Source organism: Toxorhynchites rutilus, chromosome 3, assembly GCF_029784135.1.
Source record: "Toxorhynchites rutilus septentrionalis strain SRP chromosome 3, ASM2978413v1, whole genome shotgun sequence".
Lineage (NCBI taxonomy): Eukaryota > Metazoa > Arthropoda > Insecta > Diptera > Culicidae > Toxorhynchites > Toxorhynchites rutilus.
This window is the reverse complement of record NC_073746.1, coordinates 183,294,881-183,313,351: the sequence shown is the minus strand read 5'-3', so window position 1 is coordinate 183,313,351 and position 18,471 is coordinate 183,294,881. Positions and strand designations below refer to the sequence as shown.

General features: G+C 43.8%; 2 protein-coding genes across 7 annotated transcripts in view; one reads left to right on the top strand and one right to left on the bottom strand.

Annotated features, from left to right (window-relative positions):
* The window catches only part of LOC129778619 (protein Wnt-1-like), an 89,724-nt gene that overhangs the window by 21,547 nt on the left and 49,706 nt on the right, over nt 1-18,471 (top strand). The window lies entirely within an intron of this gene.
* On the bottom strand, nt 4,069-9,515 carry LOC129773712 (uncharacterized). The gene is made up of 2 exons (XM_055777356.1): nt 7,671-9,515; nt 4,069-7,539 (listed from the first exon to the last, which is right to left on the bottom strand). Exons 1-2 carry the CDS (start codon nt 9,513-9,515, stop codon nt 4,069-4,071), a joined length of 5,316 nt encoding a protein of 1,771 aa, XP_055633331.1.

Sequence of the window (18,471 nt, the reverse complement as noted above, 5' to 3'; positions counted from 1 at the left end):
TACCATACCGCAGCCACAACATTTTCTGCATGTTGAATTAATGCGATTGAATAGTAACTATCAAGAAACTATCAGTAACTATATTAGCAACTATTAATCGCATAAATTCAACATGAAAAAAATGTTATGGCTGTGGTATGATATTGAATGTAATGCAAAGTGTCCGGATTCAAAAGCATTACTGTAAAAAAGAGTTAACTCGACTGAAATTTTTTCGGTTCGGCCTGCAAAAACGAAATTAAGAGCCCCCGCCGACTGCAGACTGACTTGTCGACCGATAGTTCGGTCGGCTTCTTAATCAGTACGGAGAAAAAAAGTCTGTAGTGTACAGCATAATGCATAGACGTAAGTATGAGCTTCCCCATCTCACATTCCAATAAGATTAATGGGTGTCCAAGTGGACGCGCTACATACGGATACGAATGATTTCAATAACCTGTTTTCGAAGCTATCATTAAGCTATTGAAACAATTTTTCGACTCAATAAATAGCAATCATATAACTCTTGGACATTTTATCTTTTGTATGAAATGATTATCATACTGTTCCGTTGATCCGAGGCAGAATGAATCACGCTTAAAGAAGGAATGGATTTTTTCTTGGAATTTAGTCAGCAGAAATAATGCCCTTTCCCAACAATTAAAAACGACAAACGGTAAACAGTTTCATCAAAGTGATTTCTTCGATATGGGGATATATTCACTACAACATGTCATATATTTCATATTCTTCATTATCAAATCCATATCCATGGCACCTACCGGTAACGAATTATTATCGAAACCACGATTTTCGCTAAATGCTCCTTTCAGTTCGGCCTGTAAAAAACTTTTCTGTACTCTAATCCATCAAATTTGGAGCCCTGAAAAGGGCCGTTGATTATATGCTAAGCTAATATAGCACGCTCTCCTCGGATACGATGGGCCAGCTGGATGTCCTTGGGCATGATGTGACGCGTTTTGCATGGATAGCACACAAATTGGTATCTTCGAATAAGCCTCCTGCAGCGTCATAACCGCGGAACTTTGGAAGCGCAAGTCGGTTTTGCAGTCCTGAGCAATTCCACGAACCAAATGCTGCAAAGGTAGCTTGCGGATGAGCAATTCCACGAACCAAATGCTGCAAAGGTAGCTTGCGGATCAGCAATTCGGTCGACTTCTGATAGCGACGAATTTCATGCGAAGTTCCCGGTCGATAGCGATGTGGCTTCTTCACGCTTCCTGCGGCTGATGCGCTTATCCGAGCTGCTTTCGTGGTGCCTTGCCACCGAAAGACTAACGAGCTGTCTGCTTAGTCCCGATGAAACGAGTCCTCACGGTGCGAGAGTAGAGTAAGAAATGAACGAAAGCAAGGGTAGTGTCATTTTATAAAGCATAAAAGAATCGAATGTAAACCCCACCCTCTTTATTGTATAAGCTTACTGTATACTCACGAATATAATAAGGGTGGGATTTAGATTCTATACTTTTATGGTTTATAAAATGACGCTTCCTTTGCTTTCGTTCATTTCTTACTCTACTCTCGCACCGTGAGGACTCGAGCTCGTTAGTCATTCGGTGGTAAGGCACACGAAGTCAGCTCGGAAAAGCGCACCAGTAGCAGGATAGGTGGAGAAGCCTATCGACCGGGAACTTTGCGTGAAATTCGCTATCGGAAGTCGACCGAATTGCTGATCCGCAAGCTACCTTTGCAGCATTTGGTTCGTGGAATTGCTCAGGACTTCAAAACCGACTTGCGCTTCCAAAGTTCCGCGGCTATGACGCTGCAGGAGGCTTATTCGAAGATACCAATTTGTGTGCTATCCATGCAAAACGCGTCACATCATGCCCAAGGACATCCAGCTGGCCCATCGTATCCGAGGAGAGCGTGCTATATTAGCTTAGCATATAATCAACGGCCCTTTTCAGGGCTCCAAATTTGATGGATTAGAGTACAGAAAAGTTTTTTACAGGCCGAAATGAAAGGAGCATTTAGCGAAAATCGTGGTTTCGATAATAATTCGTTACCGGTAGGTGCCATGGATATGGATTTCTTAATGAAGAATATGAAATACATGACATGATGTAGTGAATATATCCGAAGAAATCACTTTGGTGAAACTGCATTATAAAATTATTTGTGTACGAATGCCGCAATTGATAGTCGACTCTAATTTGCGCTGGGTAATTTCCTCGGAGGACTCGATTCCTCCTTTGAGCATTAATAATCTCTTTCTGGCAAAACGATGTGGTATTAATCACATTATTTGAATGATAGAATGAAGAAGTTTTCTGCCAATTTCCTTCAACCTCCAAACGTATCTTTCTCCCGTTTGTCGTTTTCGCGTTCGCTAATCCTTCCTCACAACACCCATTTCTAGTTTGAGAAATTGTTGAGTAAACATTGTTTGTCAGTGCGCGTAGAGCGGGAATTCCTAAAGATTCATTGCACCTCTAATAAATTGACGAAAGACGTGGTCTTACGTTGATCGCACTTGATTGAAAAAATCAAAAACGAAATTGGTCGCAGCATTATATGAGTAGAAAGCAAATAATCGCTTGAAAATGACTTGATTTTCGCGATGTGAAACATTTTCCGTTTTTCATGTTATGCATCCAATATTGGATATGAAAATTTCCACTGATGGGGAAAAAATATTCAGAAGCTTTCCTGTTAATTGCGATTGATTGAAAAATAACAAAACCAAATGTATTTGGTTGTAGTGTTATATGGATAGAAAACATTAAAATAAACTATTTCGCATGAATGTATTTTTCAATTCCCAGGGGAACTGGCAGATTATTTTTCAGCAACGATGATAGCAACGAGAATTCCGCGCGTGTATGTGTGTGTGTGTGGTGGCTGCTCCGATGTTTCAAGCGGAACCGTGGCATCACTCTCCTCCTGATGGATTCCCTTTTGGCCTTAGGTGCACAAACAGGCTCTTGGTGACACCGTTCATCAGCGCTTTCATGATAAACGAAATTAGCTTCACAACAACAGCGACAACATGATCCAATCGCTGTTCAATCATAACTGAGTGGGTTTACGAGCGGCGCTCGCTTATATACCGATTTTTGATTTCAATAGCCTGTTTTGAAAGCAATTTTAAGACTATTGAAACAAGTTTTTGGATGAAAAAGTAACAAGTATATGACGCGTAGACATTTTATCTTTCAAATGAAGTGTTTATCATACCATTTCGTTCAGTTGTTTAAGAGCTATTAACGCTCAAAATCTCGGTCTCCGGCGTAACGCTTTCGTTCTCAAAAGTTTGGTTTTACACCCCGGTATAGAAATGAAAGACGTAGTCCTACGTCAAAATCGAACGTTGGCCACAACGAACATTTTTTTTCTGCTGAATCAATACCAACATATTTAACCTCCGCAGTGTATTCTGGTTTCAGAATGTTTTTTCATTCATTTTTTTTTACATTTTCAATAGTGAATGTTTGCAGGTATCGATTAATATTGTCGGAAATCTGTATGATTTCTTGTTCTAATTTGCCTCAGGTGATGGCGGTCTGTAGAATTTCGTGTGTTGTGAAGCTGGAGGACATCATCAGTACGTATGACGAGGATTCTAATGAGATTGCTGGCGTGGATATTCTTCCGCCAGATCCGTCGGAAGAAACCCTAATCATCGATGAAGAAAACCTAAATGAAGATTCTATTCAACTGAATAATAACTGTTGCGAGCGAAGACCTTCCAAACGACGAGGGACTGGTATTCCTGTCCCAACTCCACGGCCGACTGCCAACTAGTACTAACTGAATAATTCGATCGACTCATTTCGGATAGACTTTAAAATACTGTTGCTTCTTCAACGTTTGTATTTCGACTGACTGATATCGGACACATAGAGGATAGATCGTACGACTTTCTACAATAGTGTGAATGGCGAACAAAGAAACGCAGAAGGCGATCTATTTCCTGTTGACTGTCACTCTGACTGTCATTCAATTGCGTTTTCATAATGGTAATTTTTATAGCAAAGGTTTGAGTTCATTTAATTCAACTTTATATTCAATATAATTAAACCTAATCGACGACACACCGGGCCCCGTTGAAACCGTCCGTTTCAACGTTTATTGTGGTGGTTGGGATACTCCATTATCCTCTCCCAACACCCGATGCTCATGGTTTCCTTCGTTCTCCAGCGGTAGGACTCGAACTTCGGTGATGGCTCGCTTGTACGTTCCTTGACCAGTTCGTACAAGTACCACCCTTACCAACCCATCGGAACCGACGTACGTCTCTACCACCCGGCCAAGATTCCACATGAACGGTGGTAGTCCATCCTGCTTAAGCAAGACTAGCGCTCCCTTTCGGACGTTGGTAACAGCTGTCTTCCATTTCGATCGCTGGTGAAGTTGGCTGACATAATCCCTGGACCATTTGTTCCAGAAATCTTGCTTCAATCTCTGCATTTCCTGTAATCGAGAGAGACGCGTCAAATTTACGTCTGAAACATCGGGCTGAGGTATCGAGAACATTGGCTCCCCGATCAGAAAGTGGCCGGGAGTCAATACGTCAAGGTCATCTGGATGGTCTGTTAAGGGAGTGAGAGGCCGAGAGTTTAAGATACATTCGATGTGGGCAGCAGCAGTAGAGAACTCGTCCAGTGTATAGGACCTGTTTCCGAATATCCGGCGGAAGTGATATTTGAAGGATTTCACTCCGGCCTCCCACAACCCCCCGAAGTGTGGTGAGCGAGCCGGGATGAAGTGGAACTCAATTCCTGAATCCAGGCAGTAGTTCTCCCATTCGTTCGTTTGGAACTGCTGCAGATAACGCGCGCGTGCTGCTCTCAACTCGCGATCAGCCCCGACGAAAGCTGTCGCATTATCACAATGGAGCTCAAGTAATCGGCCGTATCGCGAGACGAATCGTGTAATTGCGTTTATACAGGCAGCGGACGTAAGGTCGGGAACGATTTCAAAATGCACCGCCTTTACCGCCAGGCAAACGAAAACCGCGATATACATTTTCACGTTTGCCCCCCTCCCATATAACGGACGAATTAGAAATGGCCCGCAGTAATCGAGGCCAGCCTTTGAAAACACTCGGGACGGAACAACTCTAACCGCAGGTAACGGTGCCATTTGTTGGTGCATATTAGGTGGGCGACACTTGAAGCAGGTAATACAATAGCGCACGATCTTACGCACCAGCTGCCGACCACGCAAAGGCCAAAACCGTTGGCGCATGGTTGCTAACAGCAATGAAGGTCCAGAGTGAGCTGTTTGCAAATGCAGTGATCGAGCTAGGAGGAGGCTCAAGCGATGGTCTGCTGGGAGAATCATCGGATATTTCGAATCGTAGGGGATTGACGCATTCCGCAAACGTCCATCGAGGCGTAGTAAACTATTGATGTCGAGGAAGACATTCAGATGTTTCAGGGGGGATTTATTATCAAGTTCGACCGTGTAGTTGGAATCACGTCTTTGTAATTCGAGCTGTATAATCTCACGATGAAAAACTGTTACCTGTGCCTTACGAACGAGGATCTTCAACGCGCTATCTATCTCGTGTGGTGTAATCCTTTCAAAGTTACGTTCATCCTTCTGGCGACGACAGTTTGCGGCAAACCGGATGCACCATGCAGATATTCTCAGCAAGCGTCCCAGCTCGGCGTAACGATAAAAAATGGAATTATCCACGACGATGGAAGTCAAAGCGATGATTTGGCGCCGTTCCTGGATAACATCGATGTCTGATGAGTTTGGCAAGATTTCAGGCCAGTCCTCCTTCGGTCCAGCGAGAAAGTTTGGACCGTGCCACCACAATGTGTCTTCCTGTATTTGTGTTGGGCGGACGCCACGTGAAATACGATCCGCTGGATTTAGATGTGTAGGAACGTGTCTCCATTGAGAGCCTCTGGTGAGACCCTGAACCTCAGCTATTCTGTTGGAGACGAACACCTTCCATTTTGTAGACACCGAACGAATCCAGTGTAGTACCACAGTTGAGTCTGTCCAAAATGTAGCACTAGCGACGACGAATTCGGTGGTCCGTAATTTCTGTACCAGCTGACTTCCGAGAACCGCAGCACATAACTCTAGGCGCGGTATTGATAAGCCACGTAACGGAGCGACACGTGACTTGGCGATCAAAAGGTGTCTTTCAATTTCTCCACTTGCGTTTTGTCCCACAACATAGACACAGGAACCATACCCTCGCTGAGACGCATCACTGAAACAATGGAGTTGATATTCGCGTTGTTGATTGGGAAGCACACACCGGGGCACTGTGAGCTTCGCGAGAATGGGTAATTCCACACGAAAATTCTGCCACCAATTGCTGTCTTCGTCAGATAACTCTTCGTCCCAAGATAGACACTTCGTCCATAGCTCCTGAATGAACATTTTGACGTTAATCACTACCGGTCCAAGGAATCCGAGTGGGTCGAAAAGCTGAGACATCTCCGACACCACGACGCGCTTGGTTACTCCATTCAATTCCGTCAGCGAAGGAATTTTTATTCTGAAGCAATCTGAGCTGGCATCCCATAGCAGTCCGAGAGTTTTTGTAAGATGGGACTGACCGATTTCGATTTGCGAAGCATTTTCCCACAGCTCGCTAGGGATGTGTTGCAACACTCTTGAATCGTTTGTGCACCACTTCCGCAATGTGAATCCTCCCTTTGCTAACAGAGCCTGCAACTGTCGACAAGTTTCCGCTACCTCCCCTGGATCGTCTCCTCCGGCCAAAACATCGTCAACGTAGAAACGTTCTTTTACGACGGGTGCCGCAAGAGGATATTTCTGTCCTTCGTCCTCTGCCAGTTTGTTGAGCACAGCAGCTGCATGGTACGGAGAACTAGTGAGCCCGTACGTGACCGTTTTGAGCTGATATGTTTGTACTGGTTGCGAAGGATCTCGGCGCCAGAGGATCTGCTGAAACTTCCGATCTTCCGGGTGTATCCAGACTTGGCGGAACATTTTCTCCGCGTCAGCCGTGAAAACAAACTTGGGCATCCGGAAATTGATCACTGTCGAGATCAGTGGGGGCTGTACGATGGGGCCAGTCTGCAACACTTCGTTTAGTGATAGATGACCAGTTGCTTTGCTGCTGGCGTCGAAAACGATACGGGTTTTAGTGGTGCTGCTTTCCGGACGATGGATGGCGTGGTGTGGCAAGAAGAACTGCGGGCCCGCGACGCGTATGACCACTTCCATATGTCCCAAATTGACGTATTCATCCATAAACCTGATGTACTCTTCTCGAAGGCTTGAGTTTTTAGCGAAACGTCTCTCGATCATCAAAAGGCGGTGAAGAGCAGAGCTGTAAGAGTCACCAAGCAGCGGCAGCATGGATTGTCGCAGGGGGAGACGAACAGTGTAGCGACCATCTCCGCTCCTTGTGACGTTTCTTGTGAAGTGGTGTTCCACTTCCCTTTCCTCCTGGGTCAGAGCCTTCCCAACATCGAAGTCATCAACTTCCCACATTCGAGCTAGCTGGTCATTTAGATCTTGGTCAGTTACTAAGTGGCACGACACCAAACCAGGTGTGGGAGTGTGAGCCTTCCCAGAGACAACGTAGCCTAAGAGTGTTTTCTGTAATAGAGGGTAATTATCAGCGATTGTGATTTGATGAGATTCGAGAAGAGTGTAGAATAATTCCGCTCCGATAATTAGATCGACTCTTTGACTTATGTTAAATTTTGGATCGGCTAGCTGCAGATTACGAAATGTTCCGCCAAGTCAATATCCACATGGCGACTAGGCAAGCAAACCGTTAGTCTTGGCAGCACCAAACAGTCGAGTAGATGCTCGAAGTTTCCAAACCGAGAAGCGATCATAACATCGACTTTAAAATGAACGCTTACTGTTGCTTGGCCTATTCCGCTGATGGGAAGATTGATTCGCGAACGTTTTAGACCCAATTTTTGCGCAAGGGATTCGGAAACGAAATTCGATTGTGAGCCACTATCAAGTAGTGCCCTGGCATAATGATAGGCACCGTTGATATCTCGAACTCGTACCACGGCTGTTGAGAGGAATATGGTTGCTTGATGAGGCTCATTTGATTGTGTTAACGATGCGGCTGGAACATGGGAACTATATGGAAGCGGCTCTGATTCGAAAGGACCGTACGAAACCACCGGCGACGAAGAAGGGGGACTTTCGACCGAAGTGCTTATCGACAGCGGTCTACGCGAAACCGACTTAATTGCCTGGGGTAATGTATGTGTTGGTACCACCGATGGTACCATCGCGCCCGAATACGAAACTTCTGATTTAGAAGTGGTGGCTGGTGTGGCGCAGACTGCTATGCGTGTATGTGATGTGCCTTCTTCGTCGCTCGTGCTAACAGCTGCGGGGATCGACGTTACTGTTGGTAGATGAAGCAGGCTGTGGTGCTTCTTGCCGCAGATTCTACAAAGACCACTACGGCATTCCTTGGCCATGTGGCCACCCCTTAAGCAATTGATGCACAGGCGATGACTTTTCGCGAAATCGAAACGGTTATTCGGAGTCAGCTTCTGGAACATTTCACACTGTGTTAGAGGATGAGAGTTTTTACATCCCGGACACTTCGACACACTTTCGGAAGCAACATGGGAAGAGGAAGCTTTGCCTTTCACTGGTTTAGAAATGTTTTCAACGGGAGTATTGACAAATGCAGAGCACTTCTGTAAAGTACGGGACCTTTTGTGCATAAAGTCGAGTAAGTCGTCGTATTTCGGAGTTTCTTCCTCCTTGCACTGAGTCTCCCATTCCAGCAGGGATTTTCCATCAAGCAAGCTACTTAAACGTTCCACTAGGAATGAATTCCAGTGGTCGTTTACGTCTTCAAGTTTGTCGAGGATTCTAACGTGTCGGTTGAATTCATCTGCCAGCTCGTCCAAGGCAGCAGCGGACCCCTTCTTGGCGGGAGGGGTTTTGAAAAGAGCTGTCATATGTTGCTTGACTAGGTAATTTTTATTCTCATATCGGTCGGTGATGATCTTCCAGGCTATAGGATAGTTATCCGCTGTAAGAGCGGTAGACGAGATTAAACGTGACGCATCACCCGCTAGCGAGCTTCGAAGGTAATGTAGTTTTTGAACCGCTGACAGCTGGGTGTTCGAATGGATAACCGCTTTAAAGAGATCCCGAAATTCTATCCATTGCTCCGGTTTTCCGCTGAACTCCGGAATTCGCAGTTCCGGAAGCTTGACGGACATAGTAGGGTTCACATGCACGGGCGGAGTCTGAACTAGAGGCGCAGACTGAAGAACGGGGGCTGTTTGCGGAAGTTTACCCATTAGAGACGCCTTCAACTCAAAATATTTATCTTGGAACTGCTCACGGTCATCAAGAAACTTTTCTTCCCTATCCTCGATCAATTCTATTTCATCCTGCACACTCTCAAATTTCCTGAATAGCTCATCGAGCCGTTCGATCCGTAGCGCTACCTGATTTATTTGCGAAACCTCGAAATTTTCATCGAACGTTTTTATCAGTTCAGCCGAAGCAATAACCGATTCTCTCCGACGCAAAAGTGTTTTCAGGTTGAGAGCACCCTTTCGCAGAGCCGATTTCCTCATCTTGCGGTTAAATAGTAATTTTACCCACCTTCAGATACGGCTTAGCTAAACTTACTCCTCCTCGACCACGTGTTCTTTATAACCTCACTCCCAAGTACTGGAAAGCTATTTGGCAGCCTCGAGTATCGGGACTGTCGGAACGGTCCTCTTGATCACTGCTTCGATACGCCGGAAGTCTCCTTCGTGATTCCCTCGACAGATAGTAGTGATGTGGCTACTGGAGCCACCGACGACAGGATGGTGTAGCGGGATACCACTTATAAATCTTCCGGAGCACGTGGTATCAAGATCCTTTGATCCACGAGACGTCGACAGAACGGGATTTCCTCCCGGGTTTCGGCACCAGAATGTTGCGAGCGAAGACCTTCCAAACGACGAGGGACTGGTATTCCTGTCCCAACTCCACGGCCGACTGCCAACTAGTACTAACTGAATAATTCGATCGACTTATTTCGGATAGACTTTAAAATACTGTTGCTTCTTCAACGTCGGAAATAAATTGTTCTTAAACATTCTTAAGGCCGATAATAAAAACAACGGCAATAGATTACGTTCGACAGAAAAAGCCTGCCGGCAGTCTTCCGAAACCCCTTACACATGTGTACGCGATGTTCAAAATCCATGTTTTCGTTCTACACGAACATGCTTCTCGCTAGTGTTCGATGTTCATCCCAAACACGCCCGATGATACACAAACATAAACATGCGTTTCTCACATCATGAACAAACACGATGTTTATAATGTGCTTCATCATGTACAAAACATACCAGCCATTGTCGCAGTAGTTATTGATCTTCGTTTCCTTTCATGCACCGGGAAAAATTATTCCTCCTAAAACATTTCTTTGTGAAGTACCTTTTTTCACAGAAACTAACTAAAAATCTAGTTCGTATTGCAAAAATTGCATGAACTATGAAATATGAAATGTCACATCTCACCATACGTGGATTTATTCAGGTTTATACTTAGAGACCTTCATCCTGTCCTGTGCTTGTCCATCTCGGAATGTCAAATTAATGCATTATTCTTGAACATTGGGAGCATTGGGGTAAACTCAGAGATCCTTGTTCTGTGTTTGTCGCTGAACTGGGTGCGATATACTACGCACTAGGGATCATTGAAACATTGCCCATCGACCATTATTTTATTTTTTCAGACAGTCTCAGCTCAATAGAGGCAATCCGCTCAATTTCCCAACAAGAATAAGACAACTATGGAGTGTTTTGCTAGCTAAGGTGGGCGCTTCAGAAGGCACACTGTTTGAAAGGAAAATTGCTTATCATTAATGTTTCCATATTTCTCGTTAGCACACGCTCGTAAGTAGGCAGCGCATGTGGAGAGAAGATGAGTTCGGTCGTTGGTTACACACGATTATCCCTAAGGTCTCGACGAGTGCATGGTTCAAGGGAGTTAATGTAGGTCGTGATTTCATTCGCTTGATATCTCGCCATATGTCCAATCACTACAACCTAAACGCGCATCTTTAGCGCATTGAGCTCGCAGCAAACAATCTTTGTGATTGTGGCGATGGCTACCATGACATCGATCATATTGTCTGGTCGTGTATCGGGTTCCATGCTACCCGCTCTCAGCTTTCCAGAGCATTGAGGGCACATCGGATATCCCCGATATCTTAGGTAGCCATGATCCTGGTATTCTGCTTCATCTAAAGGGTGTGTCACATCAAATTGCATCACGGAAAAAACGCTGTAGAAATTCGCCCAGTAGACCGATCCTTTTGAAAATTTTAGACAGTAAAATAAAAACTATTAAACAACTTTTGGCATTTTCTTTTTATTCATACTTCGAGCCCAAGCCCGTATGCTCGCACCTTCCTCTTTACCCCGTCCATAAGGTTCTGTACAACGTCAGGTTGTAGTTTTTTTTGAACAGAAATCCATTTTCTCTTGAAGTCCGCCTCCGATTTGACAACTTTTGGGTTCTTCCGGAGGGCCTGCTTCATAATCGCCCAATATTTCTCTATTGGGCGAAGCTCCGGCGCGTTGGGCGGGTTCATTTCCTTTGGCACGAAGGTGACCTCGTTGGCTTCGTACCACTCCAACACGTCCTTTGAATAGTGGCACGAAGTGAGATCCGGCCAGAAGATGGTCGGGCCCTCGTGCTGCTTCAATAGTGGTAGTAAGCGCTTCTGTAGGCACTCATTAAGGTAAACCTGCCCGTTTACCGTGCCGGTCATCACGAAGGGGGCGCTCCGCTTTCCGCAAGAGCAGATTGCTTGCCACACCAAGTACTTTTTGGCAAACTTGGATAGTTTCTGCTTGCGAATCTCCTCCGGAACGCTGAATTTGTCCTCTGCGGAGAAGAACAACAGGCCCGGCAGCTGACGAAAGTCCGCTTTGACGTAGGTTTCGTCGTCCATTACCAGGCAATGCGGCTTCGTCAGCATTTCGGTGTACAGCTTCCGGGCTCGCGTCTTCCCCACCATGTTTTGCCTTTCGTCGCGGTTAGGAGCCTTCTGAACCTTGTATGTACGCAGGCCCTCCCTCTGCTTGGTCCGCTGGACGAATGAACTTGACAAATTCAGCTTATTGGCGACATCCTGGACCGAACTTCTCGGATCACGTCTAAACCGCTTAACTACGCGCTTGTGATCTTTTTCACTGACGGAGCATCCATTTGTGCCGTTTTTCACCTTCCGGTCGATGGTTAGGTTCTCGAAGTATCGTTTTAGTACTCTGCTGACCGTGGATTGGACGATTCCCAGCATCTTACCGATGTCCCGATGTGACAACTCCGGATTCTCGAAATGTGTGCGCAGGATTAATTCACGACGCTCTTTTTCTTTCGACGACATTTTTCCAAATTTACGAAAAATTGACAGTGAAGCATGGCCAACGTGATCTATACACTCTTATCTGATTATAAGCGAAAGCTGAAGATATAATTCCTAAAAATTAAATTTCTACAGCGTTTTTTCCGTGATGCAATTTGATGTGACACACCCTTCATACCTGTTCCTCAGAAACGTCGATGTCAATGTTTAATGATGTTTCCTTCGTAGTATCCATGTATCATATCCCTTCCATCCGATCGATAAACTTTTACTTAGTCGCGACACATACTCTTTACAGCTACAAACGACACGGGTCGAAGGTTGTGCTGGCCACTGATCTTTCACCAAGAGCTGAAAATTGTACCGCTCATGACAACTCTACACGTGCTGAAGATTGTGCTGGCCAGTAACCATTCTATCCTGGATTCCTCGAGTCGAGAGAGACACACCACGCTAAATATGGGGTACAGACTAGGGGGCGTTGCTGATTAATGGTCAGCTGCAGCCCAATAGGAAGTATCCCGTGTCGGGCACACGTACAGAGCATTGGAGACTGCAACATCCCAATTATGAGGACACTTTGTGATACTAACCTCGAGCCAACCGCGAGTAATCGGTTACATATTACTAATATAGCTGATGAAAATTGTCAAAACATTGAACTCCAGGCCATATGATCCTGAATGAAAATATGTATGTTTTGAGGTTTCTAGCAAATTCAGGTTTCTTTAGCGCCAATAATCAAACAATTCAAATAATTTTCACGGATTGGTCGTTAATGGGTTAACAAGCATAAACTCTTGCAGAAATGGAAAAGCCAGTGTTTTGCCAGTTATTTGAATCGTTTATATTAGTTCCAAAAAAACTACAGCATCACGATTTCAGAAAAACCAATATTCAAAATCATTCATCGTCTATACTTTGGAAAGAATCTTTGCTTACCAAACGAGGAAAGTATATCAGCAGATGAATTGAATTAATTGTGTTCTTATTTTGATGCTATTTGATTCGATTATAGATAATAACATTGATTCTACTTTGAAACTGACTAGCAACAATATATGTTATACAAAATCTCGCTATATTGACTTTGAATTAATAAAAATACCTTCATCAATAACTCTGTTGGCATCTCTGGCTATAACAGTTCACGTTCAAACAATTCATCGAGCAGTTTCTGATCTCGGATGATGAAGAACATAACAACAGATGCGTGGCACCTTTTTTGGCCAAATTATGCGTATCCTTTTCACTGTGCAGCGGCGGCATTCTGTGCTTTGAAATCGAATGATGAGGAAAACGTTATGTTGTTTTTATTGGATTTCTCTTTTGTGCATTTGTTTTTCAAATGCAACCCGACCGGCGGTATGTGCTCATTGGAAAAAATACTTTTTCCTGGGATTGCGGTACATGAAAGATTTAATCTGAGTATATTCTCATAAAATGTGCGTTCAAATAATTTGAAACATATATGTATTATGAAAGTTGATTTAATGGTTTCCTCATTTCATGCGTATGGAGTATTGCCTTCGGCACTAATTAAGGCAAAGATTACTTCCGAATGGTTAGTATCAACTATCTGCTGCTCATCGCACACGGTTGTATTGTTTCAGCTATATACAAAGTTATATTCCTGTGACGAATCGGCTCAACGATAGAGAGCATAGGGCATATTACGCGTATGTTGAACACCTCGGGGCACGGAACGCATACATACCGTCGTCGCGATGGTGATGTGAATATGTGCGCCAAAAACATCGCAATCCCAAAGGGGGTAATGAAGAGTCGCTCATGGTGAAATGAAAACAGATGAAAGACAACAAAGAGCCGAAGCCGAAAACAGGAAAAATTAGGGGAATTATACGAAGAAATGTTTCTTGACGCTGAAACTCCATACATTCAGCAGAGAGGGTGGATCAACGTTGGAAAGAGAAACAAACAAGCTCCGAAAGACGGTTTTACGATTATTTTTTTTGCAACATCGATAGTTTCCCGACTTTCGTATTACACGGCTCATTAAACGGTTTATTTTATTTATTTTGTCAATTTCTCAAACATTTTTCCTGCCAAAGACGTGAATAAATGTTTTATTTCCTTCCCAGAAGTGAGCTATACTGAGATTACAGAACGAAACTTACTCGCTTGGAATAAATCACTGCGTCTAATTAGGACTGATGGAGAAGTCGTTTTTGAAACAACCGCTCAAAGAATAAACTTGACTGATGCGCTGATACTCAGGCATTGAAGTGTCATCATTTTAGTGTGTAATGCCACTTGTCTAGAATGTTAATTGAGCTGACGAGGCATATGCACTTTTTTTGAGTTTGCTTTCGAGCGGTCGTAGTTTTGTTCCGGTTACAATGGATCTTGAGAAACTAATTTATGCACTCGCGAAGACGCGCCATCATCCATGAAACTTCGCTTAATGCACCAGCGTTGTTGAAATTGCCACACCGTATCATACTGCTGTGGCTATGCATATTCATCAAGCAGTACCGCGCGTCGATTTGTGGATAAAGCTAAAAAATGTCAATCCATAAGGAAGCCTGGTTTTTGGTATGATAGTCTCTAGCTTGTTGTCTGTACCCTTCCGTAAATTTTTATGCACCGGTTCCAAGATGAACTTTCTATTCATTTGTGTCAGATGTACAAAGCTATATTGAAGTCATGAAATTGTCCTTAGTGTGTATAAGGCGAAAGTTTTTGAAATATTCAAAGTATAAGCAAACTTATTTTCGTTACGACTCGGCTACACAGTCGTACACCTAAACAATACAAGAAGAAGACACTTGCGTCAACTAATAATCGGGGAAGCGATTAGGTAGGCGTTTAATACTGATAAATTCTCCGTCAAGCTGGGCACCGGTTCCAACGACAAAATCCATTACTCTTCTTATGGATAATAGTAGTCATGATACGGATAGTTGTTTGGCCAGATACCGGACATCCGGCTAGCTTCGAGGCCGGATGGCCGAATATCCGGCAGCCGGATATTTGGCTCTTTATTTGCGAATACAAAACAAGGATAAACTGCATGTGAGTATGGAGCAAAAAAAGGATTACAGGTAGTTACGTATTAGCGTTACCGGAGCCGAAATTTAATAGATAGCAATTTTCTTTTTCGCACTGGCACTCAGCTATCTTTTGTATTGTTGTTTGCACTGTGTTGTGATTTTTTATTGCTGCGAATATGCGTATTTGGGATTTGTGGTATTCACGTATGAATGCCACTGAAGCGTCACTCATATTTCAAAGTAAAAATTAACCGAGCAAACGTAATGTACCAGACAAACGTATGCCTTCGCTCACTAACGGTCTGGCGGACCAAACTGAGGGATCGTCTCCTATGTTTCAAACCAGGGCCCGAAATCTTCGAAGGTGAAAAATGAAGACCGAATCTACACTCAGTAGCTTCGCTTGGACTAGAACTGCTTCGGCAGTCGCCCACAACAAAAGCTGACTTGACTAGAAAATGAATTGACTAGCGTTGACTAGCGAGGATGACTGGTTAACTAGTCCAGTCAGTGGTTATTTTAACTGACTCGACTAATGAATTCAAATCTGCCTCTTCATTCAACTGACTTCAATCCACATTCATACTCCCCTAGGAACGAAATTTATACCCGCGCATGTAATCTTATTTTTACGTCCATATAAAGAACGAAAACTAGATTTCTGATGCAAAAAAAGGTTACCCCATCAATGGACGGTTTATTGTCTACCCATCGTGAACTCAAATCAACGAACTTAGACATTTATCAAATATGCTATAAAGGTCCTCGCGTTAGTATTAGGCTGTCAAAAAAGTCCTGCGGTATTTCCGCGAGGTGTCGTTGTAAGCGCGTAGTTCTAGTTGTATTCATTGTATCGAGTCATACTATAGCTTGTTGGAAAGGTATTTTTGCGCGCTATAATATAGCCCTTGACTTGTTTTGTTTGGTTAAGTCGTTCGTCAGTTATAGTGTCGCAAATATGGAGCAAAATTAAGAGAAAATCCGACATATTTTACAGTACTACTATTTTTTTTTTATATAAATCGTTTATTTTTACAGGCTCAGTTACATTAGTTTAAAGGAGCCGAATTGTTAAGTATATGTTTTAAAACTATACATAAATAATTTTCCTAACACTATGGTTAGTAAGGTGGAAAACCGATTACTCGCGGTTTACTCGAGTTTAGAGGGTGACATCTCTCAGGAAAGGGATGGGATATAAGGGAATTGTTACAATGTTGATGGTTTATACCAAGGGAGCCAATCGCTCGCAATGGATGAAACGGAGGGTATAAGGACATAGGTACAATCACACACGAAGATCGATAGCTTTAAGGAAAACATGTATTTGGGTCATGTAATCAAGGTCTAACCGAGCCAACACATCTCTCACCGGCACATTGGGCTGTCTTCCTCGGGCCCGAAGGGAGTTTTCTAAATTCGATCTGGCGACAAGATACACCTCGCACGACCAAACAACATGCTCGATGTCGTGATAACCTTGACCACAGACGCAGAGATTGTTGCTGGTATGATTGAAACGAAAGAGAAGCGCATCTAACGAACAGTTATTGGACATGAGTCAGGAGAAGGTGCGAATAAAGTCCAGACTTTTGAACCACGGTTTAAGGCTAACCTTAGGGATAATCAAGTGAAACCACCGGCCCAATTCATCTTCGTTCCATTTGCGTTGCCAGTTAGCGATGGTATTTTTACGGACTAAAGAAAAAAATTCATTGAAGGCGATTTGACGCTGGTAAATGTCGCCTTCAATCGCACCTACCTTTGCTAATGAGTCAGCCCTCTCATTACCCGGAATTGAGCAATGTGAAGGGACCCAGACAAAGGTAATGACATAACAGCGTCTGGATAAAGCACTCAAAATTTCTCGTATTCTCTCAAGGAAGTACGGCGAGTGCTTTTCCGGCCTCACTGAACGGATAGCTTCGACAGAGCTAAGACTATCCGTTACAATGTAATAGTGTTCAACAGGTCGTGAGGCGACGCTTACGCCCAGTATATCGCTGCCAATTCAGCAATATACACTGAGCAAGGATTCTGAAGACTGTGGGAGGTGCTAAAAATTTCGTTGAAGACTCCAAATCCTGTGGACTCATTCATAGAAAACCCATCAGTAAAGTACATATTATCACAATTGATACCCCCATACTTTGAATCGAAGATCGTTGGAGCGATCCTCGATCGTTGATAATCTGAATATCCATGGATATCCTGTTTCATGGACAGATCAAAATGCACAGAGGAATTGATGTAGTCAGGAAAACAAACACGGTTGGGAATATACGAAGAAGGATCAACCTGCATGGAGATGAATTCATGATATGAACTCATGAATCCGGAGCGAAAATTTAGCTCGATCAGCTGCTCAAAATTCCCGATCACCAATGGGTTCATAACCTTACACCGGATGAGGAACCGAAGAGATAATAAATTGAAGCGATCTTTTAGTGGGAGTACGCCTGCTAAAACCTCGAGGCTCATGGTATGCGTTGAGGGCATACATCCCAACGCAATACGGAGACAAAGATACTGAATTCGCTCGAGTTTAATGAGGTGTGTTTTGGCAGCTGATTGAAAACAGAAACTGCCATACTCCATCACTGAGAGAATAGTTGTTCGATACAACATTATAAGATCTTCGGGATGGGCTCCCCACCAGGTGCCGGTAATTGTACGGAGAAAGTATATTCTTTGTTGACATTTTTTACTCAGATACCTAATATGGACCCCCCCCCCCAAGTACATTTGGAGTCGAACCAGACCCCAAGATACTTGAATGACATAGCATGAGTGATCGGTTTACCCAAAAGTTGAAACTTTGGTTTTGCTGGTCTATGCTTCCTAGAAAAAACCACCATCTCTGTTTTCTCTGTGGAGAATTCGATCCCTAGCTCAATGGCCCAGGTTGAAAAATTGTTCAAAGTATCTTGTAAGGGTCCTTGCAGGTCGGATTCGTTTGATCCTACGACAGACACCACTCCATCATCTGCAAGTTGTCTTAGGCTGCAATTTTGTGTAAGGCAATTGTCGATGTCGCTTACATAGAAGTTGTACAAAAGGGGGCTTAAACATGAGCCCTGGGGGAGGCCCATGTAAGAGAACCGACTTGCTGCCGAATCTCCGTGAGAAAAGTTCAAATGTTTCTCA